At 42.5% G+C, this 26,786-nt stretch overlaps 1 protein-coding gene across 1 annotated transcript in view; it reads left to right on the top strand.

Annotated features, from left to right (window-relative positions):
• The window catches only part of TXNRD2 (thioredoxin reductase 2), a 35,972-nt gene extending 9,640 nt beyond the window's left edge, over positions 1 to 26,332 (top strand). The window contains exons 6-17 of the mRNA XM_081966527.1: positions 169 to 231; positions 1,713 to 1,783; positions 7,275 to 7,294; positions 8,019 to 8,110; positions 8,475 to 8,649; positions 17,671 to 17,807; positions 18,737 to 18,832; positions 20,148 to 20,240; positions 20,933 to 21,004; positions 21,753 to 21,850; positions 23,532 to 23,733; positions 25,883 to 26,332. Of these exons, the coding sequence (XP_081822653.1) occupies positions 169 to 231; positions 1,713 to 1,783; positions 7,275 to 7,294; positions 8,019 to 8,110; positions 8,475 to 8,649; positions 17,671 to 17,807; positions 18,737 to 18,832; positions 20,148 to 20,240; positions 20,933 to 21,004; positions 21,753 to 21,850; positions 23,532 to 23,655 (1,041 nt within the window). The 3' untranslated portion in view covers positions 23,656 to 23,733; positions 25,883 to 26,332. The remainder of the gene's footprint in view (positions 1 to 168; positions 232 to 1,712; positions 1,784 to 7,274; positions 7,295 to 8,018; positions 8,111 to 8,474; positions 8,650 to 17,670; positions 17,808 to 18,736; positions 18,833 to 20,147; positions 20,241 to 20,932; positions 21,005 to 21,752; positions 21,851 to 23,531; positions 23,734 to 25,882) is intronic.
• Positions 26,333 to 26,786: the final 454 nt, after the last annotated feature.

Raw genomic sequence — 26,786 nt, forward strand, 5'->3', positions numbered from 1 at the left:
GTATATAAGTCTAAGTGCTATTATATGACCCATAATTGCCATGATGTGATATTATACTTTGGGAGAGAACTATATTTTCCCAGTGTGACATGAAGACTCCGGATGGTCTAAAGACGCTTGGTCTGAATTCCTCTTCCTGTTTTTCTTTTCCTCTTTAATTATTCCTAGACGCTGCTCACCGCAGACCGCGTAGTTCTCGCTACTGGTGGCAGACCAAGATACCCCACAGAGGTAACCTCAGTCTCTTGAATACTTGGCATTAACATGAGTTAACCTCGGGGCAGCTTTTTGGCTGATCTGTCGCGCAAGTTTGATTAACGGAAGGAGTTCTCCCCCGATGTCTGGACTTCTTTTATATAAAGTAATAATTAGATGGAAGGATTGGAGGTTAAAAAATGGTATCATTAACGTAAAGGTTCCCCTCGCACGTATGTGCTAGTCCAAACTGTGGCTCTGGAGCCTCATGTGGCTCTTTCCTCCCTCTACTGCGGCTCCGTCACCGATCGGCGCCACAATTTTGAGAGGAGCTTCCGGTGGGGGGAGGGGGGGAGAGAAGCACTGCGCCAGGAGAAAACTCTATGGCCAGGGGAGGGTTTCCCAGTTGTCTCCACAATTGATAGGGCTTTCGGTTATGACAGGTAGGGGAAAAAGGACGCCGCGCTAGGAGGAGACCCTATGGTGGGGAGCCGGACTTCCGGTTAGCAGAGGAACAAGGACACCACGCTAGGGGGAGACTCTATGGTGGGGGGAGCCGGACTTCCAGTTAGCAGAGGAACAAGGACACCACGCTAGGGGGAGACTCTATGGTGGTGGGGAGCCGGACTTCCGGTTAGCAGAGGAACAAGGACACCACGCTAGGGGGAGACTCTATGGTGGGGGGAGCCGGACTTCCGGTTAGCAGAGGAACAAGGACACCACGCTAGGGGGAGACTCTATGGTGGGGGGGAGCCGGACTTCCGGTTAGCAGAGGAACAAGGACACCACGCTAGGAGGAGACTCTATGGTGGGGGAACTGAACTTCCGGTCAGCTCCAGAATTATACAATACAATAATACAATACAATACAATAGTAGAGTTGGAAGGGACCTTGGAGGTCTTCTAGTCCAACCCCCTGCCTAGGCAGGAAACCCTACACCACTTCAGACAAATGGTTATCCAACATCTTCTTAAAGACTTCCAGTGTTGGGGCATTCACAACTTCTGGAGGCAAGCTGTTCCACTGGTTAATTGTGCTCACTGTCAGGAAATTTCTCCTCAGTTCTAAGTTGCTTCTCTCCTTGATTAGTTTCCACCCATTGCTTCTTGTTCTACCCTCAGGTGCCTTGGGGAATAGTTTGACTCCCTTCTTCTTTGAACGGGGGGCTTCCGGTTAGGACCTTTGTGGCCCCCGGTGTTTTCTTTTCTGTGGAAATGTGGTCCAAATGGCTCTTTGAGGGTTTAAATTTGCCGAGCCCTGTGCTAGTCATTCCTGCCTCGAGGGGGCGCTGCTCATCTCCGTTTCAAAGCCAAAGAGCCCAGCGCTGTCCGAAATGTCTCCATAGTCATGTGGCTATTTTTTTTTAAACGGGCTTTCAAATTGCTGCAGGTTTTCATAAACAGACCAGACGACCATTTGACCTGGATGATACAAGATCTGCCTTGAACAGAGGGTTGGACTAGAAGACCTCCAAGGTCCCTTCCAGACCCATAATTCTGTTTCTTCCTATTTTCAGGTTGCAGGAGCTCAAGAGTTGGGAATTACAAGCGACGACCTTTTCTGGCTTAAAAGATCCCCTGGGAAAACGTAAGTCTTTCCTATCTAGCCCTCTCTGGGCAGGGGGAAAATTTACGTGATTTCCATTGTTTTGCAAGCTGCTTCGAGCTGCCTCATCTAACATTTGGCTGCTAAAATAGAATTATCTTTCTCCAAAGCCTGTGATGTCATATCACTCGGCCCTCTTGGGGGGGTGAGGTTTGTTGCACTTGCGTGGACCACGAGAGGGCAGCAACAGTTTGTGTTACTGAATAGTCTTCCTTCCAATGCTGTGATATCTTTGCTGTTATGGAGGAAAATACCCTTAGTATCTGTGTAGCCTGGCTGGGTTAAATGCATGGAGCAGGAATGGGGCTTCCCTTCCCTTCTCATTTACTTCCTTTCTTCCCTTCCCCATCTATTTACTTCCCTTCCTTTCTCATTTCCTTCCTCTACTTCCCTTCCCCATCTATTTACTTCCCTTCAAATTTACTTCCTTTCCTTCCCTTCCCCATCTATTTACTTCCTTTCTCATTTACTTCCTTTCCTTCCTTTCCCCATCTATTTTCTTCCCTTCCCTTCTCATTTCCTTCCTTTTCTTCCCTTCCCCATGTATTTACTTCCCTTCAAATTTACTTCCTTTCCTTCCCTTCCCCATCTATTTACTTCCCTTCCTTTCTCATTTACTTTCTTTCCTTCCTTTCCCTATCTATTTTCTTCCCTTCCCTTCTCATTTCCTTCCTTTTCTTCCCTTCCCCATGTATTTACTTCCCTTCAAATTTACTTCCTTTCCTTCCCTTCCCCATCTATTTACTTCCCTTCCCTTCTCATTTCCTTCCTTCCCTTCCCTTCCCCATCTATTTACTTCCCTTACCTTCTCATTTACTTCCTTCTCTTCCCTTCTCATTTACTTCTTTTGTTCCCTTTCCTTCTCTTCCCTTCCCTTCCCCATCTATTTACTTCCCTTCTCATTTACTTTATTTCCTCATTCCTTTCCCCATTCCTCTCCTTCTCCTTCTCCTGCCTTAGTAAGACCATACCTGGAATACTGCATCCGGTTTATGGTCTCAAAAAAAAAAAAGATGCTGAGACCATGGAAAAAAATGCAGAGAAGAGCAACTAGGATAATTAAAGGCGTAGAAACTAAAACATATGAAGAACCGTTGCAGGAATTGGGTATGGCCGGTCTAGGGAATAGAAGAATTAGAGGTGACATGTGAGTATTTGAGGTAATCTAGTTTTTGAAGGACTGCACCAAAGAAGAGGAGTCAAATTATTCTCCCGAAAACAAGACGAGAAACAATGGATGGAAACTAATCAAGGAGAGAAGCAACCTGGAATTGAGGAGATGCTTCCTAACAGTGAGGACAATTAAGCAGTGGAACAGCTGGCCTCTGGAAATCATAGGTGCTCCATCATTGGAGGCTTTTGAGAAGAGATTGGACAACCACTTGTCTAAAATGGTATGGGCTCTCCTGCTTGGGCAGGGGGCTGGACTAAAAGACCTCCAAGGTCCCTTCCAGCTCTGTTCTGAATTGAAAATAGTTTGGAGGCCCTAACCTAGTGTAGCCCAGAGAAATCGGGCTGCGCATCCTGTAAACGTGTGTTTGCAAAAAAGCTAAACAAATAGTCTCACGTCGTGGAGAGGTTTCTCTGAAAATGGGCTCCGGGCCCCCTTCTCTTCTCTTGCATGTTGTAACAGGTGTCATGATAGAAGGTCCCTGTTGTTTATTTATACTTTGCATTCTTCAGCTTTAGTCAAAATAAGCCCCAAGGGGTACAGTAGCACCGCATTCAACCGTGTTTCGCAACCGATGGGGGGTGGGGGTGAGTGAGGGGAGAGGCGCTCGGAGTCTGCATTTAGGGGGTCTTCGCCCCCCCCCACTCCCCTTTTTCAGTCCTCCTTTGGTTTTTTAGTTTTTAATCTGTATGGATTATTGCCTTGCAAATGGCCTGGCTGTAGTTTGATCAATGGCTGTCTAGAAGAGAGAGACTTAACTCCCAAGTTTTGTCATATGAAGGTGTGGCTCAGCATTTGCAATCATAGTCAAATAGAGCCTTAGAATGATAGACATAGCAGAATAACAGAGTTGGAAGGGACCTTGGAGGTCTTCTAGTCCACCCCCCTCCTAGGCAGGAAACCCTACACCACTTCAGACAAATGGCTATCCAACATCTTCTTAAAGACTTCCAGTGTTGGGGCATTCACAACTTCTGGAGGCAAGTTGTTCCACTGATTAATTGTTCTCACTGTCAGGAAATTCCTCCTTAGTTCTAGGTTGCTTCTCTCCTTGGTTAGTTTCCACCCATTGCTTCTTGTCCTGCCTCCAGGTGCCTTGGAGAATAGTTTGACTCCCTCTTCTTTGGGGCAACCCCTGAGATATTGGAAGACTGCTATCATGTCTCCGCTAGTCCTTCTTTTCGTTAAACGAAACATACCCAGTTCCAGCAATCGTTCTTCATATGTTTTAGCCTCTTCCAACTCTGTTATTCTACATTCTGTTCTCTTATTTCCTTATTCTACTCTCCTCTCCTCTATTGCTATTCTATTCTCCTCTCTATTGCTATTCTATTCCATTCCATTCTATTCTATTCTACTCTACTCTACTCTATTGCTATTCTATTCTACTCTATTGCTATTCTATTCTACTCTCCTCTCCTCTATTGCTATTCTATTCTAGTCTACTCTCCTCTCTATTGCTATTCTATTCCATTCTATTCTATTCTACTCTACTCTATTGCTATTCTATTCTATTCTCCTCTCTATTGCTATTCTATTCCATTCTATTCTATTCTACTCTACTCTATTGCTATTCTACTCTACTCTACTCTATTGCAATTCTATTCTACTCTACTCCCCTCCCCTCTACTGCTATTCTATTCTATTCTACTCTACTCTCCTCTATTGCTATTCTATTCTGATCTATTCTATTCTACTCTACCCTACTCTATTGCTATTGCTATTGCTTTCTATTCTCCTCTATTGCTATTCTATTCTATTCTAGCCTATTCTATTCTATTCTATTCTATTCTATTCTATTCTAGCCTATTCTATTCTATTCTCCTCTCTATTGCTATTCTATTCTGATCTATTCTATTCTACTCTACCCTACTCTATTGCTATTGCTATTGCTTTCTATTCTCCTCTATTGCTATTCTATTCTATTCTAGCCTATTCTATTCTATTCTAGCCTATTCTAGCCTATTCTATTCTATTCTCTCTATTGCTATTCTATTCTGATCTATTCTATTCTACTCTACCCTACTCTATTGCTATTGCTATTGCTTTCTATTCTCCTCTATTGCTATTCTATTCTATTCTATTCTAGCCCATTCTATTCTATTCTAGCCTATTCTATTGCTATTCTATTCTATTCTCCTCTCTATTGCTATTCTATTCTGATCTACTCTGCTCTACTCTGCTCTGATTCCAGTTCTAGTCTGATTCTGGTTCCATGTGAACCTCCTAGGATAGGCTCCCCTTGCAGACTTCTAGGTGGCCCAGGAGGTTGGACTAGAAGACCTCCAAGGTCCCTTACTAGCTCTGTGCTGATCGATCGCCTGCCGAACTTTTCGTGTGGATGGCTTCAGATAAATAACCTGCAGGCACATTCTCCTCCCCCCCTCCCCCCGTCCCCGGTATGGATGACAGCCCACAGCCTCCCTCGAGAAAGCACACCGTGCTGGCCTCCTCCTCCTCCGAAATGGAATTACATTATTAGTACCTGTAAGGATTAGTGGTGACATCGGCATTGTCTCGGCCGACTTGGCCACCCGCGTTTAAATTTGTCTTCTGGAGGAGCTGTCACTTCGGGCGCACGGTCTTGGCGCATTCTTTCCATTTTTTTTCTTTTGGCAAAGGGGTGGAGGTGGGGTGGGGTTAGATCTCTGGGAAGGGGGTTTGGGGGTGGGGGGTGGAATCCTGCTTGCAAATTATCCGTAGTCCCTCATGAGAGGAGGGGGGGAGATGAGACTGTATCCGAAGATGCTTCCCCTCACCTCTGTTTTCTGCTGTCGAGGGAGCTGTGTGGGTGTATTTTTCCCCCCAATGCTTTGTTTGCAAAAGGAATTCTTTTTCCTGCATTTGTCTTGTTTTCTTTCGCTCTTTAGGAAAAGAGAGGAGTTTTATTTTAATTATTTATTTTGACAGGCTCCAGCTTGCCCCCAAGGCTTCAGACCTCGACGCTGCTTTTATCTGCCTTTGGGTGTGCTCTTAATGGGTCATTCTAGCATCCGACTTGATTTTCTTTCCCTTCTCCTTTTAACCATTTGACTGCTGAAATTCCGGATCGCGAGAATAGGTTTCAGACCAGAAATACTTTGGTTGGGTTTAATCCCAGAAATCTTATGTTATAGGGACTATATATTTAGTTTTGCGTGCATTGACAACAGCGATATTGTATTTGCACAATATTGGTGCACAGAGATGGACATTAAAAATAAAGGGCAAAGAAGACACAGAATAGTGCTTAACATGGAATAGATTTTACGAGTGGTTAGAGATAAGAGGTAGAAATTACACGAAGAAAGATTACTGCTATGTATGAATTAAATATAAAGATGATTTATAATTACAAATATGCTGATGTAATTAACAGAATTACAAACAAGCTGATATAAAGAGAACTCTAGTTAAAGTTATTCTATTATTATCGTTATTGGGATATGTATTAATTAATTTCTTTTTGTTCTTTCTTTCTTTTTTTGTAAATGATACGCCCTGACAATACACTGTATTCAAAATGTTTATGAATTAAAAAAGAGAGAGAGAGAGAGAGAATAGGTTTCAGAGAGGAATTTTTTGTGCTGCTTGGATGGAGCCTCAAGAGGTCTTCTAGTCCAACCCCCTGCTGAAGGCAAGAGAGAGATACCAGAAGTGTCTTCAAGAGAACAGCTTTGAGGTTTACAGATAAACAGAGTTGGAAGGGACCTTATAGGTCATCCTTTACCTTTACCTTTATTTCGATTTTTATACCGCCCCCTCTCCCCAAATGGACTAGGTCATCTAGTCCACCCCCGCGCTCAAGCAGGAGACCCTACACCATTTCTGACAAATGGCAGCCCAGTCTCTTCTTGAAAGCTAGGTACCCCCATGATAATCTGCGCGGCCGCATTCTGGACCAGCTGAAGCCTCCGGGTGCTCTTCAAGGGCAGCCCCATGTAGAAAGCGTTGCAGTAGTCCAGGCGAGAAAGGAGGCAAGGCGTTCCACTGAGTCATTGTTCTGTCTGACTTTGTGACTGTGATTTTTTTTGCTGTGCCTCATAGTAGAGCTGGCTAGACCTCACTTAACAACTGTCTTACTTAGCGTTGGAAATTTTGGGCTCAATTATGGTCATAAATCGAGCATTACCTGGATCGTTGCTTTTGATCCCTTTCTGAAACTTAATAAAAACTGTTTGAAAAAGAAAGAAGTCCATCGTTTCAATTCTGACCGTAGGTGCCAACTTAATTTGATTTTCAATTTCTCTCTCTCTCCCTCCCTCCCTCCCTCCCTCCCTCTCTCTCTCTCTCTCTCTCTCTCTCTCTCTCTCTCTTCCACAGGTTGGTTGTTGGCGCCAGCTGTATCTTTTAAACTAAGCTGCATTATTGTGCAGGCAACTGGACTTTCTTGTTTTATTTCTTTTGAAGAGGTTTCCCTTCTCATCCAAGAAGCTTCTTCAGCTCTAACAGAACAGTGGGGAATGGAAGGATTGATGTTCCTTGCAGACAGCTGGTCATTTGCATCCTTTTAGAGGGTCGTTGAGGACACTTGGAGGCTTATCTCTGTCCTCAGGGTCACCTGAGTGGTGCAAGTGGTTCCTTTAGTCTGCAATTTTTTTCTCTGGAAATCCGTTCCTTATTCCCACACCATTCCAAGGGGGTTCACCCCAAATTGCATAGCTGAAAGTCTGTAGAGATTCTCAGCCATCCAGGCCAAGGTTGTCCCCAAGGTGCTTTTTCAGGAGGCAACTGGACTTTCTTGTTTTTATTTCTTTTGAAGAGGTTTCCCTTGTCATCCAAGAAGCTTCTTCAGCTCTGACTAGATGGTGGAGGAACGGAAGGATTGCTACTCCTTGCAGACAGCTGGTCATTTGCATCCTTTTTAGAGAGTCCTTGAGGACACTTGGAGGTATATCTGTGTCCTCAGATGAGTCCTGATTTCGGTCTACCCAGAGGCAAATCGAACATTTGCAGATTTTCTTCGTAAATCTTGCTATTTTTCGTATTCCCGTCTTTTTAAAATAATAATAATAATAATAATAAAGTCAAGCGGAATTATTTTTCCTTGATCCCGACGCTCACTAGATGTTTCCCTCGAGTGCGCCGGCTTTCTCACCGGCCTCGGATTGGACACCACCGTGATCATCAGGACCATCCCGCTTCGAGGATTTGACCAGGTAGCTTCAGGGGTGGGCTGCTATGGGTTGGCCTGGGTTCGGGGGAAACCCGTAGCTAACGTTATGGCTAGTTTGGAGAACCTCCAAATCCCACCCCTGGCTGGGATCCTAGGTCGAGACAGATATTTCTCTCTCTGGGCACCATTAGAATAGATCTGCCGAACATAACTCCGCATTGGTGACAAGAAGGGCATCTGGCCAGTAAATACTCAGCTCTATTCAGTTGCCCAGACTCCACCCCGCAAGGGATTATGGGGTCGTTAAAAGAGGAGGAGGAGGATATATAAACCACAGAGAAAGACAGACACCTTGCCATGAAGGCTTTCCGCTGATTAAAAATAGTATCCCTGTTGTCTCTTCTTAGCAAATGGCTAATCTGGTGACGAGCCACATGGAAGCTTCCGGAACCCGGTTTCTAAAGAAATGCAGCCCCACTAAAGTCAAGAAGCTGGACAATGGCCGGCTGAGGGTGACGTGGAAATTTGCGGACTCCGGCAAAGAAAAATCGGACGAGTTTGATACAGTGATGTGGGCAGTAGGTAAGGATCTACCTACCTGTAATACCTGCAAAAAATGCTTGGCTCAGGTGAGCACCTGGGAAGTCAGAGCTTGCTAGCTTGAATTTCCGAATTGCGCTTTGAATGAATCGTCTCTTGGGTGCCGCACCCAGGTAGTTCTCGCTTTACGACCCTTTGTGTAGTAACCGAAGTTATGATGACATGGGGAAAAAAGTGACGTAGGACCGTTTTTCACACTTACGACCGTTTGCAGCATCCCCATGGTCACATAATCAAAATTCAGATGCTTGGCAACTGACTCATATTTATGACGGTTGCAGGGTCCCAGGGTCACATGATCTCCTTTTGCGACCTTGAGGGGGTGGAACTGTTTAGAGAGGGCTGTAAAGAACTGTGAAGCTATATATACCATATTTTTCGGAGTATGAGACGCACCGAAGAATAAGGCGCACCAAGGTTTTGAAGAGGCAATTTTTTTTAAAAAGTAGGTACGAAAGTAGGTAGAGGGAGGGGAGGGGGAGAGAGAGAGAGAGAGAGAGAGAGAGAGAGAGAAATACAGTAGGTAGGTAGGGAGAGAGAGAGAGTAGATAGGTAGGTAGATGTTTCCAGGTGTATTTATCCATGTGCTGGAGAAGGAAATAGCTGACAATCTGCAGCACCTAAGACTTTGTTTTTGCTGGCACAGCACTTGATCAATGTAATTCCAAAAGGGGGGGGGAGGTTTTGTACTCTGCAAACCTCCCAAAAATGGCCCGTTTTTCGCGAAAACGGGCCTGTTTTTTTTTAAAGGCATGAATAGCCTTTGGGGGGGCTTGCAGAGTGCTCCTGGGGGTGGGAGGGGTAAGAACGAGCAAAAAAACAGCCCGTTTTTCGCAAAAACTGGCCCATTTTTTGTCAAGAAAATTGCATGCATACCCGTATGCAGGCTTTTAGAGAGCTCCTGGGGACTGAGGGGTACAATTGAGCAAAAAATGGCCCGTTTTCACTCATTTCTGCCCTCCCCAGTCCCCAGGAGCTCTCCGAAAGCCTCCTAAAGGCTCTGCACAGCCATTTTGGTGAAGGGGTGGGCTTCAGGAGGCAAAAAATGCTGTTTTCCGTGTATAAGACGCACCCAGATTTTCAGCTTCTTTTTTGAGGGAAAAAGGTGTGTCTTATACTTGGTAAGACACGAGTATATGGTAAGTCTAAGTGCTTTTGTTATTAAGGAAGGAAGGAAGGAATAGCAATAATACTTAGACTTATATGCCACTTCATAGTGCTTCCTAGCCCTCTCTAAGGGGTTTAAAGAATCAACCTATTGCCCCCAACAATCTGAGTCCTCATTTTACCCATCTCGGGGAGAAACTGTTTAGAGATGGCTGTAAAGAACTGTGAAGCTGTATATACTGTATTTTTCGGAGTATAAGACACACTGAAGTATAAGGCGCACCAAGGTTTTGAAAAGGCAATTTTTTTAAAAAAGTAGGTAGGTAGGTAGAGAGGGAGAGAGAGAGAGAGATACAGTAGGTAGGTAGGGAGAGAGAGAGTAGATAGGTATAGTACTGCACTCTAACCACTGCACCACCTTGGCTATTCTCCTTCTTTCCTTCCTTCCTTCCTTCCATCCATGGTGCACAGTGGCTGGAATGCAGCACTGCAGGCTAACTCTGCCCCACTGCCAGGAGTTCGATCCTGGCCGTTTCAAGGTGGACTCAGCCTTCCGTCCTTCCGAGGTGTATAAAATGAGGACCCAGATTGTCGGGGGCAACGGACTGACTCTGTAAACCGCTTTGAGAGAATTGTAAAAGCACCATGAAGCGGTATATAAGTCCAAGGGCTATTGCTATTTCTTCCTACACTGGCTCGTGACTGAGCCATCTAGGTTTATTAGCTGCCCTCCAAATCGTTGGCTTGACTTGGTTCTATCCTAGCTTCCCCAACCAGCTGCAGGCGCCAGATGTTTATAGCTTGGGAGATATATGTCGGCTTACTTAACTCACTCCCCGCAAAGCTACAGTCTTGAAGAGCCATAGCTTACCCAGGAATGCAAACACAACCAATGTTTTCAGATCCCCGTTCTTTTATTTATGCTCATTAGCAAGGAGTTTTTTCATTCCAGCCGTCGGGGGGTTAACCAAACCAGCTTTCCCATCCCTGCTTGCTTGAAATCCAGAGCTGAAGTCTAGGCACTCCACCCCAAGGGACTAAAGGATTATGTCGGTTAAGGGCTAAAGCTGCCTAATTGATGTGGGATTCACTCTTGGGTTTTGTTTATCTTTGGTGTTTTCATTCTCTACCCCGCACATCGACTGCCAGGTGTCTGCACTAACAGACCGGGGAAACTGGGAAAGCATTTCCTGCCTCCAGATGTGTCCGTCACAAACCTTGAGTGAAAAGGGACAGCTTGCGGAGAGTGGTGGAAGATAGGACTCCCGCTGAGCCTCCTTAAGCCACTTCAACAACAAACCTGGGGAGTTGAAACAGGCTCTGTCAATTGCAGGGAGGTTTGGAATCCCCTTCGTAGAGTTACGGAATGCGACTAGGCTGATAAGCTTCATGCATAGTGGTGTTTGGAGAGAAGGGCTTGTTTTCAAGAAGCTTAGGACCAGTTCCTAAGAGCACGCATGGAGTTGTCTGGCTGATTGAATCATGGAATGATGGATCACGTTCTATCAAGTTGGCATTGACTCTTAGCAAACACTTAGATAGCAATAGAGTAGAGTAGAGTAGAACAGAACAGAACAGGAATGAGTAGAGTAGAATAGAATAGAATAGAATAGAAAATAAAAGAAGAGAAGAGGAGTAGAGTACATTAGAGTAGAAAATAATGAATAGAATAGAATGAATAGAATAGAGTAGAACAGAATAGAATAGAATAGGAATGAATAGAATAGAATAATAGAAGAGAAGAGAATAGAAGAGAAAATAAAAGAAGAGAAGAGAGTAGAGAGTAGAGAGTAGAGTACAGTAGAATAGAAAATAATGAATAGAATAGAATAGAATAGAATAGAATTCTTTATTGGCCAAGCGTGGAAACAAGGAATTTGTCTTGGGTGCAGATGCTCTCACTGTACATAAAAAGACAAAATACATTCGTCAAGAATCATAAGGTACAACACTTAATGCTAGTCACAGGTAGAAATAAGCAATCAGGAAACAATACCAAAATAAATCATAAGGATATAAGCAATAAACAGTCATGCGGTCATACGTGGGAGGAGATGGGTGATAGGAACGATAATAGTAATAGTAATGCAGCCTTAGTGAATAGTTTGACAGTGTTGAGGGAATTATTTGTTTAGCAGAGTGATGGCGTTCGGGGGAAAAAAACTGTTCAATAGCAATAGCATTCTTAGACTTATATACTGCTTCATAGTACTTTTACAGCCCTCTCTAAGCAGTTTGCAGAGTCAGCCTCTGGCCTCCAACAATCTGGGTCCTCATTTTACCCACCTTGTAAGGATGGAAGGCTGAGTCAACTTTGAACCAGTCAGGATCAAACATCTGGCAGTGGGCAGAGTTAGCCTGCAATGCTGCATTAAAAGTGACAAGGAAGGAGGAAGGAAGGAAGGAAGGAAGGAAGGAAGGAAGGAAGGAAGGAAGGAAGGAAGATAATATTTAGACTTATGTACTGCTTCACAGTGCTTTAAGTGGTTTACAGAGTCAGCCTCTTGCCCCCCAACAATCTGGGTCCTCATTTTACCCACCTCAGAAGGACGGAAGGCTGAGTCAACCTTGAGCCTGGTGAGATTCGATCTGCCAAATTGCAGGTAGCCGGCAGCCAGCAGAAGTGGCCTGCAGGACTGCACTCTAACCTCTGCGCCCCCACAGCTCATAAATCCATAGAGGGATTTTCTCCAGGATAACTCGTCCTCTGTTGGTCCAGCAGACCTTCAATAGTATTCCATCACTGTAAAGATAAAACTTGTGTGATACCTGTATTACTTTCAGAAACCTGAGAACAAATCGTTTTGAATCTGGCTTTTTCCTTTCATGCAGACCAAATCTGGACTGAGCCTGGAATCCAGAGTTTAAATGTTTAACTTGCAAACTTCCCCCCTGCCCCCAAATTTATTTATTTTATTTTAGTACAAAGAATCCATCTTCCATTCCACAGTGTGTCATCTGGGTACAAATGTTTATGCAATAACAGTTAAGAACAGTTTACAATCATATTCATTATTTATATTCTTAGCTTAAATACCAACACATTAAATAATCTGATTATGTTTCTGGAATGTTCACCAGGGTGCTGGAAATGTAACCAAGCACACAGAAATTTTTACCATATGTGGTGGACGTGTACAACAGCAAAAAAATATTGGCTAAAAATAAAAAAAACTGACTGAAAGAGATCATTACACAACCAATAGAATTAAAACCGGAACTATTTTTATTAGGAATAATTACAGAGAACTATGAGAAAAAAATCAAATACTACATGTAATAACGGCAGCAAGAATAATATACGCACAGAACTGGAAAAACAAAAACACACCAACAGTAAGAAAATGTGATTTAAAAAAGTATTCAAATGCACCGAAATGGACAAAGGAAATAAAAGACAAAGAAGAATCCGAGTACTACTCAGTATGGAATTTATGGTACAAATGGCTAGAGGAAAGATGCAAAGAATGAGAAAGCAATAAAGGGAAGGAGAGATTAAGAAATCAGTAAATAATCACAAAACTGCAGAATTAACAAGAGGGGGAAAATGTAAGATAGATTGTATTTAAACTAGCAAGGAATAAGAAATGTAAGAGAAATATATGTACATAGAAGGATATAAGATGTATAGAAATAAATACATGGAAAGAGAAAAATGTGTAAAAATTGACATACATACACACACACACACACACACACACACACACACACATATATATATATATGTATTTGTGTTACAACCCCTGGTATGCCCAAATATGGGAGAGAGCTCACTACTCCCCCTTTCTGTCCTTCAGCTCATTACAGAAAACCATCCAGGCAGAAAACCATATTTTTATTTTTAATGTTGCCTTTTTATATTTGTGTTGTATTTGTGCTGATAAATAAATAAAGGGAGACTAGTATAGATCTATTTCTATAGATTTATTCTAGTGAGCTCCCTCCCATATTTGGGCATACCAGGGGTTGTAACACAAATACATACCTATTTCCCTGGCTCAGCTGATAAGGAGGAGAGCCTGTGGTTTAGTGGCTAAGACTCCTGCCTAATATGTAATACAGCCCAGGTTCAAATCCCAGTAAGGGTATGGCTAGCTGATGAGAGCTAAATAGCTTGAAATAGATCTATACTACTCTCCCTTTATTTATTTATCAGCACAAATACAACACACACACACACACAAACATATATATATATATAGGTATATATGTACAGATAAAAGGAATCTCATGGCTGTTTAATGATGTAGAAATGTTGCAAAATGATATTTATGCTTAAAACAAATCTGATACTTTACATCCTCTTCTTAGTTTGCTTAGCTCTTCGTTTGCTTAACTATTAACTATTTTCTATATTTTAAATTAACTTAAATATAAGTTTATATATATATGTGTGTGTGTGTGTGTGTTGTATTTGTGCTGATAAAATAAAGGGCTTATTTAGGCATACCAGGGGTTGTAACACAAACTATATATATATATATATATATATATATATGTATGTATGTATGTATGTATGTATGTATGTATGTATGTATGTATATATATATATATATATATATATATATATATATATATATATATATATATATATATATATATATAAATATAAATATATTTAAATATATTTTAAATTAACTATTTTCTATATTTTGCTCCTCTACTTTTATATCTAATTTTTATATTTATCCTCTAACCATCAATAAATTTTCCCCCGTATCGCATCGTAACCAGTTTGTTCTTTCTCTTTAATTGCCAGGGTTAATCCATTCATTTCTGCACATTCTCATATTTTCCTCATCCCATTCTCCTCTGCAGGAATCTCTTCACTTTTCCAGTTTTGTGCCGATGCAATTCTAGCTGCGGTTATTACATGAATAATCAAATATACATTCTCTTTGCTATTAAGTTTCTGGTAAGATCCCCAACAAGCTCAGCTGTTGTGCTTTTCTGGAGGTATTCCAAACCAAACCTGTTTTGCAAAAAGAGCCTTCAGAACCAACCAAATTTTCCTCCCCAAAAACTATTTTTTTTAAAAAACAAGAAGCATCAGATGCCACATTATGTGCTAATTTTTCCAGCAAGGGCCAGAAATGGGAAACTCAAAAATCGCCCCCATCCTCTTAGCTGCCCGTTAGCCATCTTCTTCACGCACACACCCAGAACGGTGGTAGGAAGTTGTTTCACATCCGAGCTGAGATAAGCTTTGTGATTATTTTTGGTAGCTGATAGCATCGGGGACATAGAAAGGAAGAGCATCCTCTGTGCGGGGAGAGGGGAGGGGAAGACAGACAGATAACCAAGTGCCGAAAGGATCCATCAGTGCTTCCAAAGGAAGCATTGGTTCTCCGTCTGAAATGAACCCACAAAGGTCTCCGGCCAGCCATTCTGATGGGACAACTGTTGTTTTCTTTTGGAGTTTGGCTCTGGGTGTGTGCATGTGTGGTTGTGTAGGTGCAACAGATGTGCTGTCCGGCTGTGCTGTTTGTTTATCCATCATACAATCCTCGGCCTCCCCCGGCTTAATAGCTTCCTGCGTTGACATCCAAGATCTTTAAACTGTGAGCACACACATCCTGTGATGTGTAACTGTGTGTAATTGTGAGAGGGATCTTGGAGTCCTAGTGGACAACTCTTTAAATAGGAGCCAGCCGTGTGCAGCAGCTGCCATAAAAGCCAACACAGTTCTAGGCTGCATCAACAGAGGGATAGAATCAAGATCCCGTGAAGGGTTAATACCACTTTATAAGGCCTTGGTAAGGCCACACTTGGAATCCTGCATTCAGTTTTGGTCGCCACGATATAAAAAAGATGTGGAGACTCTAGAAAGTGTGCAGAGAAGAGCAACAAATAGGATTAGGGGACTGGAGGCTAAAACATATGAAGAACGGTTGCAGGAACTGGGGATGTCTAGTTTAATGAAAAGAAGGACTAGGGGAGACATGATAGCAGTCTTCCAATATCTCAGGGGCTGCCACAAAGAAGAGGGAGTCAAACTATTCTCTAAGGCACCTGAGGGTAGAACAAGAAGCAATGGGGGGAAACTAATCAAGGACAGAAGCAACTTAGAACTGAGGAGAAATTTCCTGACAGTGAGAGCAATTAATCAGTGGAACAGAAGTTGCCTCCAGAAGTTGTGAATGCCCCAACACTGGAAGTTTTTAAGAAGATGTTGGATAACCATTTGTCTGAAGTGGTGTAGGGTTTCCTGCCTAGGCAGGGGGTTGGACTAGAAGACCTCCAAGGTCCCTCCCAACTCTGCTATTCTATATATGGTTCTATATCCCTTATTGCTGTTGTTGTTTTCCAACACAAGATAGTCACTCCTTATGTGCAGGGGAGGTGGGGGGGGGGACAGGGTTCCAAGTAATACCACCATAGAAAGAAGAACTCCGAGGCAGATAAGTTGTTCGGAAGAACAATTTTATTCGCACAATACTGGAAAGATGGAGATGTGCCGCAAGATGAAGAAATAGTTAAAAGGATACGCGATTGTGCAAAAAATGGATTGATGGAGATTGAAAATTAAGCAGAAAAAGGACGTAGAACGGGTGTCAAACTCAAGGCCCGTGGGCCGGATCTGGCCCACGGGGTGCTTAGATCTGGCCGGCAAAGTAAAAAGTGATACAGGCAGTTCTTGATTTATAACTGTTCGTTTAATGACTTACGATGACACTGAAAAGAGTGATTATCCCCCCCCCCCCAGAAAATATAGTCACTGTAATTTAAGCATTGAATTTTTTTTTTAAGCAATTATAATATTGGAGCAAGATAATCCTGACTAATAGAATTCAATCAATCCATCTCTTGATTTTGGTTGTTCCACAAGTAACTGGCATTCTATGGGATTGTCTCTCCCATGCACACAAAAGTATACAACTAATATTATTGTTGTGAGATTTATGCCCTGCCAATAATCTGTACAACCCAGGGTGGTATATATCATGTTCTCAGTTAGCCTTGACTTCCCTGGTCCATAGGTCAAGTTGAGTTGAGTTCCAGATTGATGGGATGCATGCAACCGATTTTACTGGATAAATCAATCTCTGTTTAATTGTGTTAGTTTTAATGGGGTATGCTGTTTTTCTTTGGGAGTTTTGATTAATGGATTTTCAATGCTGCCCAAAGTCACAATGGACTCGGGCAGCGGTATAAATGTCTTGAGTAAATAAACTTATTAAATGGTGATATTATTGTAAAATTAGAAATAACAATCTACAGAGCCATTGGCAGTGGCGGTGTTGCCATTACTTTGTAAGTCATTCTGTTTCTCGTTGTGGTTTTGTTGTAATAAGTAAGTGTGTAAAATTTGCAGACTTGCAAACTTTGACAGGATCGGATAGTTGGGATTTAACCATAATTCTGTCTCTCTCTCTTTCCTCCTCTTCCTCCTCATCCCCCTCTTCTACCACCACTTCCTCTGCTTTCTCCTTCTACTACTCCTCTTCCTTCTCCTGCTTTTCCTTCTATTCTTTTTCCTGTTTCTCCTCTTCTCCACATTCTTCTCCTTCTCCTCCTCCTCCTTTTTATTCTCTTCTTCCTGCTGCTCCTTCTACTACTCGTTCTTCTTTAACTCCTCCTCCTCTTCTACCACCTCCTCCTTCTCCTCCTCGTCCTGCTTCACCTTCTACACCTCCTTTAACTCCTCCTGCTCCTCCTCTTTCCTTCCTCGGCTTTCTCTTTCTACTACTCCTCTTCCTGCTTTTCCTTCTACTCTTCTTTTTCCTCTTTCTCCTCTTCCTTCTCCACATTCTCCTCCTGCTGCTGCTTCTCCTCTTCCTCTTCCCTTTTCTCCTCCTCCTTCTCCTTTAACTCCTGCTCCTCCTCTTTCCCTCCTCCTCTCCTGTCCCCTTCCTCTTTTCCTTTCCTCTCCTTTTTGCTTCCCCTTCCCTAAAGGCCGGGCTCCAGATACTGCAGCCCTTAAACTGGAGCGTGTGGGTGTGAAAACCAATCCGGAAACGGGGAAAATCCTTGTCGATCCAGCTGAAGTCACTTCGATCCCCCATATTTTTGCAATTGGGGACATCACTGAGGTATAAACGCTTTGAATGTCCCAGGAAATTTTCCATGGAGAGAGAGCGCAAAGGCTCCACAGCTCATCCCTTCTCTTCTGATTAAAAGAGATCTTTCTCTTTTAATCTTCCCATTCATCTTCTCTTCTGTTAAAACCTATTTATTCCACCAACAGGAACGATGTTTGAGAGATCATAGCAAGGCGTATCAAATCGTCACTGACATACGACGGGGATTGGCGTGAACCCATATTGCAATATTTGCCTAAGGCCATTGTCAGAGCGAGGGGCATCCTTTTTGCCTTCCCTACGTAGGGACAGGGTTTTTTTAAAAAAAAAACTTCATCTTCTTTTAATGACCCCATAATCCCTTGCAGGGCCTTAGGCAACTGAATGGAGCTAGCAGAGTGTTTTTTAATGGCCAGATGCCTTTCCTGTTGCCAGGGCGGAGTTTTGTTCAGCAGATACATTCTCATTGTGCCCAGAGAGAGAAATATCTGCCTCTACCTAGGATCAAACTCACAGCCTCCCGATTGCGAGGCGAGAACTCCACCTCTAGGCCGTCGCACCACTCCCAAGACTACCTGCAGTTTCTTATCATCATCATTTAACCACCCCATAATCCCTTGCAGGGGTGATGTCTGGGCAACTGACTGGAATAGCAGAGCGTTTTAATGGCCGGATGCCCTACTTGTCACCGATGTGGAGTTTTGTTCCGCAGATATATTCCAAGTGTGCCCAGAGAGAGAAATATCTGCCTCTACCTCAGATCGATTATCTAGAATTTTTATTTTTTATTAAAGAATGGACCATGGGAAATGAATTTAGAAAAGGGAAGTCCTAAAGTGACGAATAGTTAACCCAAACGGTTGGGGAAGTCTTGAGACGTCGATTCCTTTAAAGAAACCTTGTAAAAAATATCTTCTTCTAATGTTCTCATTCCTTCAAAGGGCCGCCCTGAACTAACGCCCACCGCAATCGCTTCAGGAAAGTTATTGGCTCAACGGTTGTTCGGCCTCTCTACCGAACTCATGGATTACGACAATGTGAGTAGGATTTGATTGTTGACAAAATGGCGGCTGTGGTGACCGTGAAGCGTTCCCTTCATTTTGGGGGTGAAAATATATATTTTTTATGATTAAAAAGGATCCCTAAGGATCTTATATGAGGGAATGTAGTGGCTCAGTGGCTAAGACGCTGAGCTTGTCGATCAGAAAGGTTGGCGGTTCGAATCCCTATTGCTGCGTAACGGAGTGAGCTCCCGTGACTTGTCCCAGCTTCTGCCAACCTAGCAGTTCGAAAGCACGTACAATTGCAAGTAGAAAAATAGGGACCACCTTTGGTGGGAAGGGAACAGCATTCCGTGCGCCTTTGGCATTGAGTCATGCCGGCCACATGACCACGGAGACGTCTTCGGACGGCGCTGGCTCTTCGACTTTGAAACGGAGATGAGCACCACCCCCTAGAGTCGGGAACAATTGGCAGATATGTGCGAGGGGAACCTTTACCTTAAGGAAATTACAGGTAGTCCTTGATTTAAAGCATTGATTTACTGACAATTCAAAGTTACAACAGCACTGAAAAAAGTGACTTGTGACCATTTTTCGCACTTACATCCCCGTTGTTACATGATCTGTAACAATTTTTCAGAAATTTTATTACGGTCATAGACCAGAACAAATAAAGACACTCAATAAATGTACAATTCTAGAATAAAATAATAAGTAACAGATAAAATCTATGATAAAATCCAGTCTGTCAATTATACATGGTCTAACTATACTATCAGGTAATCAGTATTCAGATGCGTGGCAGCTATTCCTATTTATGACGGTTGCAGGGGTCACATGATCCCCTTTTGCGACCTTCTGACAAGCAAAGGGGGAAGCCAGATTCACTTAATAACCGTGGCAAGAACCATCTTAAAAGGGGACAAAATCCTCTTGGCAACGGTCTTGATTAGCAATGGAAGTTTTGGGCTCGGTTGTGGTTGAAATTCGAGGATTTACCCGTATCTGGAAATACCTCGTTTTCCCGAAATTAAGACCTCCCCGGATAATAAGCCCAATCGGGGCTTTTGAGCACATGCACTAAAATAAGCCCTCCCCAAAAATATTGCAACACAGCAGCAGCCACGAGGTGACCACGCTCACCACCTCCCGCACCTCAACAATAATAAGACTCCCCGAAAATAAGGCCAAGCGCTTATTTCAGGGGTCAAAAGAAAATAAGACCCTGTCTTATTTTCGGGGAAACGTGGTAGTAAATCCTGCAAGCTTACATTGCTGAAAATGCAAGATGCTGGAAGACCTAACCTCTTTGGTTAATAACTAACGGTCTGGTTTCAACTTCTACCTGTAGGTACCTACGACAGTGTTCACCCCTCTAGAATATGGTAGCGTTGGCATCTCAGAAGAAGCTTCTGTCCACCGATACGGTCCAGATAACATAGAGGTAGGCTATCATCCAAGATTTCTGGTCATCGGAAAACGATGTAGCCAGTTTATGGTGGTGTTTTCTGCGTTGTGTTTTTCAGCCTTTGGGGGGAAACAAACTTTTAGAAGCTGGTTAGGTAAAATCCAGGAAAGGGGATCTTGGGGTAGGCACTTTGAGAGTGGGCTTATGGCGGGGAAAATGGTGGAATAAAGTAGAACGAGACCGACGGAGATTGAAACAGAGATTGTGAGAAGCTGAGAGAGAGATTGAGAGAGAAAGAGAGAGATTGAGACAAAACTGAGAGAGAGAGATTGAGAGAGAGAAAACAAAGAGAGAGAGAGATTGAGGAAGAGAGAGATTGAGAGAGAGAAAACTGAGGGACAGATTGAGAGAGACAGATTGAGAGAGACAGATTGAGAGAGAGAAAACAGAGACAGATTGAGAGAGAGAGAGATTGAAAAAGAGAGAGATTGAGAGAGAGAAAACAGAGAGATTGAGAAAGAGAGAGGGAGAGAGAGGGAGAAAACAGAGAGATTGAGAGAGAGAAAAAAACAGAGATTGAGAGAGAAAACAGACAGAGAGAAAAAAAGAGAGAGAGAGAGAGAGAAAATCGAGAGAGAGAAAAATTCAGATCTGCAAATTTCTGTTACTATTCCCAATCTCAATGCAAGTATTTTTAGCTTTGTGATGGAATAACAACTCTCTTTCAGGTATACCACGCATTTTATAAACCTTTGGAATTTGTTGTGGCCGAAAGAGATGCTACTCAGTGCTACATAAAAGTAAGTTGGCCTTCATAATGTTTCCTTCGGTTCAAGGGGCTTACGGTCTCTGGGGTCGTACAAGGGTTTTTAAAAAACTAAAAAACATAAAGCACCTTTTTCTTTTTATTTATTTATTTAGAAAATGTATATTGCTGCCTACTCATGCATGGTGCCTCAAGGCTTTTTTCTTGACCCTTCCATCTTCCTTCCTCCCCAAAGGAGACAAATATTATAATCTCTCCTCCTCCTTGTCTCGTCTATTCTATTCTTATTCTATTCTTATTTTATTCTATATTCTATTCTTTTTCTATTCTAATTCTGTTCTATTCTATTCTCCTCTTCTCCTCTTCTTTAGTCTATTCTTATTCTATATTCTATTCTATTCTGTTCTATTCTAATTCTGTTCTATTCTAATTCTATTCTATTCTATTCTATTCTCTATTCTACTCTTATTCTAATTCTATTCTATTCTTATTCTATATTCTATTCTGTTCTATTCTATTCTAATTCTGTTCTATACTAATTCTATTCTTATTCTATTCTTATTCTATATTCTATTCTATTCTCTATTCTATTCTTATTCTAATTCTATTCTATTTGCTATTCTTATTCTATAGGCTATTCTATTCTTATTCTAATTCTAATTCTATTCTCTATTCTATTCTTATTCTAATGTTACTGTTTCTATTCTATTCTACTCTACTCTATTAATTCTCTCTAATCCCAGCTAGTTGGAAACTCCCTGTTCTTTGTGAATTCTTTGCAGATGGTGTGCCTGCGTGAAAAAGATCAGCGGATCCTGGGCCTTCATTTCATTGGCCCAAATGCAGGTGAAGTTATCCAAGGCTTCGCTCTTGGAATCAAGTAAGTTTAAGTTTAGATGTGGAGACTCTAGAAAGAGTGCAGAGAAGAGCCACAAAGAGGATTAGGGGACTGGAGGCTAAAACATATGAAGAACGGTTGCAGGAACTGAGTATGTCTAGTTTAATAGAAAGAAGGACTAGGGGAGACATGATAGCAGTCTTCCAATATCTCAGAGGTTGCCCCAAAGAAGAGGGAGTCAAGCTACTCTCCAAAGCACCTGAGGGCAAGACAAGAAGCAATGGGTGGAAACTAATCAAGGAGAGAAGCAACTTAGAACTGAGGAGAAACTTTCTAACAGTGAGAACAATTAATCAGTGGGACAACTTGCCTCCAGAAGTTGTGAATGCTACAACACTGGAGGTTTTTAAGAAGATGTTGGATAACCCTTTGTCTAAAGTGGTGTATGGTTTCCTGCCTAAGCGGGGGATTGGACTAGAAGACCTCCAAGGTCCCTTCCGACTCTGTTATTCTATTCTATTCTAAAGCATGCCACCACCACCCGTTCATCCTCCCCCTCTTCCAGCTGCCTTGTTTCTTAACCCTCCTCTTTCAAATCTTTCCAAGATAATAAAAAAAAAGATAGTGATTGCCATTTTAGCCAGACTAAATCATATCCAGTGTTTGGGGTTTCTTTTATGTTGTTATTTCCTTTAGTTCGATGAAAAAATAGGGGCATCCTTTATTAATAAAAGTGCAGCTTTGGAAAGGACGTATCGGCTTTTGGGTTTTATGTTTACGAAATAGACTTCTTGGCAAAACCTGCCCCCTTTTTTTTAATCCCTTCCCTGTCCTGGGAAAAAAAAAGCATATGAAAAATTAGCTTTGCAGTCCAGCTGTTGCTGACTCTTCAAAGTGTAACAAAGGGGGAAAGGGCTTTCCTTTGTTATTTTTTTTCTTCTTCTTTCCTATTCTCGGGATAATAAATGATCATCCAGAAGCTTTTCTTTAAAAGACTGAAGACTAAAACCTTGTTTTGATTTCGTTTCTCTTTTGACAAAGAGGGAATCACTAGAGCTTTGGAGTGGGGGAAAAAATTCAGCATTTTGCTGTTCTTCAGATTGTCATAAAAGCATTCCAATAAAAGAATCAGGAAACAGCAATACAATAAACAATTCTTACTTTAAGATTCAGAGGTGTTGTGGCCCATTCGGAGAGAGAGGAGGTTGGGGCGGGGGGCATGGGCCAGTCCTGGAGCCTGAGGAAGGCTCTGATGAGGGCTCTTTGTTGGAGACAGAGAGGAGGCCAGAGCCGTATGCCAGTTATCAGCTGCCTTCAGAGTCAGACATCAGTGAGGCAGAAGAACAGCTGGAGCCTGTTCCCAGTGTGCGCATGCACAGAGTTGCTAGAAGAAGGGAACAGCTAAAGAACAGGAGTCAACTTGGGAGTAAGGCCACAGGTGGACAATGAATGGACCCTCCCATAGGGAGTAAAAGAGGAGCGAAAGGGGACCAAGGTTGACCAATGGTTGAGAATTGAGAGGGAGGGAAAGAGATCTATACGGAACATAGAATCATAGGAATGGAAAGGACCCTAGAGGTCTTCTAGTCAACCTTTTAAGGTGGTGGATTTTCTTAATGAAGAACCAAGTTAATTCTGGAGAAAAATGGCTGGGATAACACATAAAGATTCCTTTTCCCCCTCTTCATTTTCTTCTCTTTTGCTCTCCACTTGTCTTCTGCAGATGCGGTGCTACTTATTCTCAAATGATGCAAACAGTTGGGATTCACCCCACCTGCGCCGAAGAAGTGGCTAAGTTGCACATCACCAAGAGATCAGGGTTGGATCCGACCGTCACGGGCTGCTGAGGTTAAGTGCCATCCTTGGTCAACCAAGCTGGGCAGAAGCCTCCAGAAGAGAAGGAAGGAGAACGTCAACATCTAGAGGTCTATTGTTTCAATTCTTTCATTGGTCCCTTCACAACGCCTTTCACCCAACCCCAAAATGGGATGCAGGAAGTCCTTGAATTATTACTGCTCATTTAGTGATTGTTCAAAGTTACAACACCACTGGAAAAAAGTAACTTACAAATGGTCCTTGCACTTACAACTCTTGCAAGTTCTCCATAGTCATGCGATCAAAATTCGGATAATGCTTAAATTATTATTAAAATTAAGATAATCCTTGAATTATTATCAAAATTTGGATAATCCTTGAATTATTATTAAAATTCAGATAATGCTTGAATTATTATTAAAATTTGGATAATGCTTAAATTATTATTAAAATTAAGATAATCCTTGAATTATTATCAAAATTTGGATAATGCTTGAATAATTATTAAAATTCGGATAATGCTTGAATTATTATTAAACTTTGGATAATCCTTGAATTATTATTAAAATTCGGATAATCCTTGAATTATTATTAAAATTCCGATAATCCTTGAATTATTATTAAAATTTGGATAATCCTTGAATTATTATTAAAATTCAGTTAGTCCTTGAATTATTATTATTAAAATTCAGATAATGCTTGAATTATTATTAAAATTCAAATAATGCTTGAATTATTAAAATTCAGTTAGTCCTTGAATTATTAAAATTCGGATAATCCTTGAATTATTATTAAAAACAATAGTGGAAAAAAAGTAACTTGCAACTGGTCCTCGTACTTACAACTCTTGCAACATCCTCCTAATCACGTGATCAAAATTCAGAGGCTTGACAAATGCATATTTTTATGATGATTGTAGCATCCCAGGACAGGTGATGGCCAGTTGTGACCTTCTCAAACAGCTTCCCCTGGGCAAAGTGGATGGAATAACCCAGATTCGCTTAAGGACTTCCTGATTCACTGAACAACCATGGGGGGGGGGGCATAAGGTTGCAAAATCGGACCCAGCTCACTTAACAACTGACTTCTTTGCATTTGACTCGCTTAACAACCGAAATTCTAGTCCCAGTTGTGAGACCATAAATCAAGGACAAGTTTCATCCCGTAATCATATGTGTTGTCTTGCAATGTTGCTATGGGTGGGAATTTGACTGGCCTGGTTGAGAAGGAGCTACAGGTGGAAAAGCAAAATGGAATATTTAAAATAACCTACAGGAAGTCCTCGATTTACGACCACAAGGGAGCCCAAGATTTCTGTTGTTCAGTGAGACATTTGTGCAGTGAGTTTTGTCCCATTTTACAAATCTTTCTTCCCCCGGTGGCTAAGCGAACCACTGCAGTGGATAAGTTAGTAAGTCAGTTGTTAAGTGAATCTGGCTTCCCCATTGGCTTTGCTTTTCAGAAGGTCGCAAAAGCGGATCACGTGACCCCAGGACACGACAGCCGTCATAAATGCGAACCAGCGCCTGAATTTTGACCACGTGATTGTGGGGATGCTTCAAAGGTCGTAACCATGAAAAATGGCCATACGTCTCTTTTTCCAGCGCCGTCGAAACTTTGAACGGTCAAAGTTGTAATTCGAGGACTCTCTGCGTGTTTCTCGTTTTGCTGATTGTAGAAGAGATTATTCTTATTTTCTAGGAACGGCTTCACATTTTCATCTCAGCCAGAAGGTGGAGATGCTGGCTAAGAGATTAGCCCAGGAGTTAAGTGATATCAAATGATAATAAAAACCAGCAGCACTGCTAGCAAAATGCCATCCGCGGCTATTTCTATGGCCCTCTCTGCCTCCGACACAGAGCCCTCAACAGAGCCTTCCCCAGACTCCAGGACTGGCCCATGTTCCTCCCCAACCTCCTCACTGTCCGAATCTGCTGCCAGGTTCGCGGGCTGCTGACGGGCCACAACACTCTTCCTTCCTTCCTTCCTTCCTTCCTTCCTTCCTTCCTTCCTTCCTTCCTTCCTTCCTTCCTTCCTTCCTTCCTTCCTTCCTTTTCTGTCTCTGTCTCTGTCTTTCTTTCTTCTCCAGTTGCCTCTTGAAAAAAATGCCTTTGGGGGCAACCACAACTGAATGACTGAGAATATCCATAGACCTCTATAATGACCTGGTGTCTGTGAAATGAACCTACATTCCCTCTACCCAAGTCTCCCATTGAAGTCAATGTCCTTAACGTTGCCAATATTATTATTATTTTTTAGAGTCACCAAACCAACTCCAGTGGAAGCCTTCTGCCAACCAGACCCACTTCTGGAATCTTCACTCTTCCTGTTGATTACATCGGAGGACGACATCTAGATGGATGTTGATGAGTTGGAACTGGTGTCAAAGCAGGGGGTATAGATGGTCCCCCAAAATCTCTGGTCTTTTTCTGAGAACTTCTGCCTTGTGCCTTTCAGGGATGGCTTGTTTCCAACAACCACTTCAAGCAGCCTCGTTTCAATGCCAAAAACCCAACCAACGTCGCAAAAGATCTCCTGGGTGTGCAGGAATCTGCACAAAATCACGGGACACCGGCTGATGAAGACTTGTGTATAAAACCACTCGCTGGAGTAGACAGGTCTGATGCTTGCTGGTTCCTTATTGACCAGAAGGAATGGATGGTAGGCAAGTTCATAGAAGGATTAAAAAAAAAATAGTTTTCAGTTGAATTTGTAGGAGCTGTGGTTGATTTGGGATAACTTTTCCTTCCCCCAAAAAAATCAAAAGTAGACTTCAATTTGTTTTCCTCTTCCAGTTTTTTTCCCCTTGTCTCTCCCATGTCTGCTTGATATTTTTTCCCCAGTACTGTAAAGTAAAGGTACATATCGCACATATGTGCTAGTCGTTCCCGACTCTAGGGGGCAGTGCTCATCTCCGTTTCAAAGCCAAAGAGCCAGCGCCATCTGAAGACGTCTCCGTGGTCATGTGGCTGGCAGGACTCAACACCGAAGGCGCACGGAACGCTGTTCCCTTCCCACCAAGGGTGGTTCCTATTTTTCCTACTTGCATTTTTACGTGCTTTCGAACTGCTAGGTTAGCAAAAGCTGGGACAAGTGACGGGAGCTCACTCCGTTACGCGGCGCTAGGGATCCGAACCACCAAACTGCCGACCTTTGGGCCAAT

The sequence above is a fragment of the Natrix helvetica genome, assembly GCF_964273705.1.
Source record: "Natrix helvetica genome assembly, chromosome: 14".
Classification (NCBI taxonomy): domain Eukaryota; kingdom Metazoa; phylum Chordata; class Lepidosauria; order Squamata; family Natricidae; genus Natrix; species Natrix helvetica.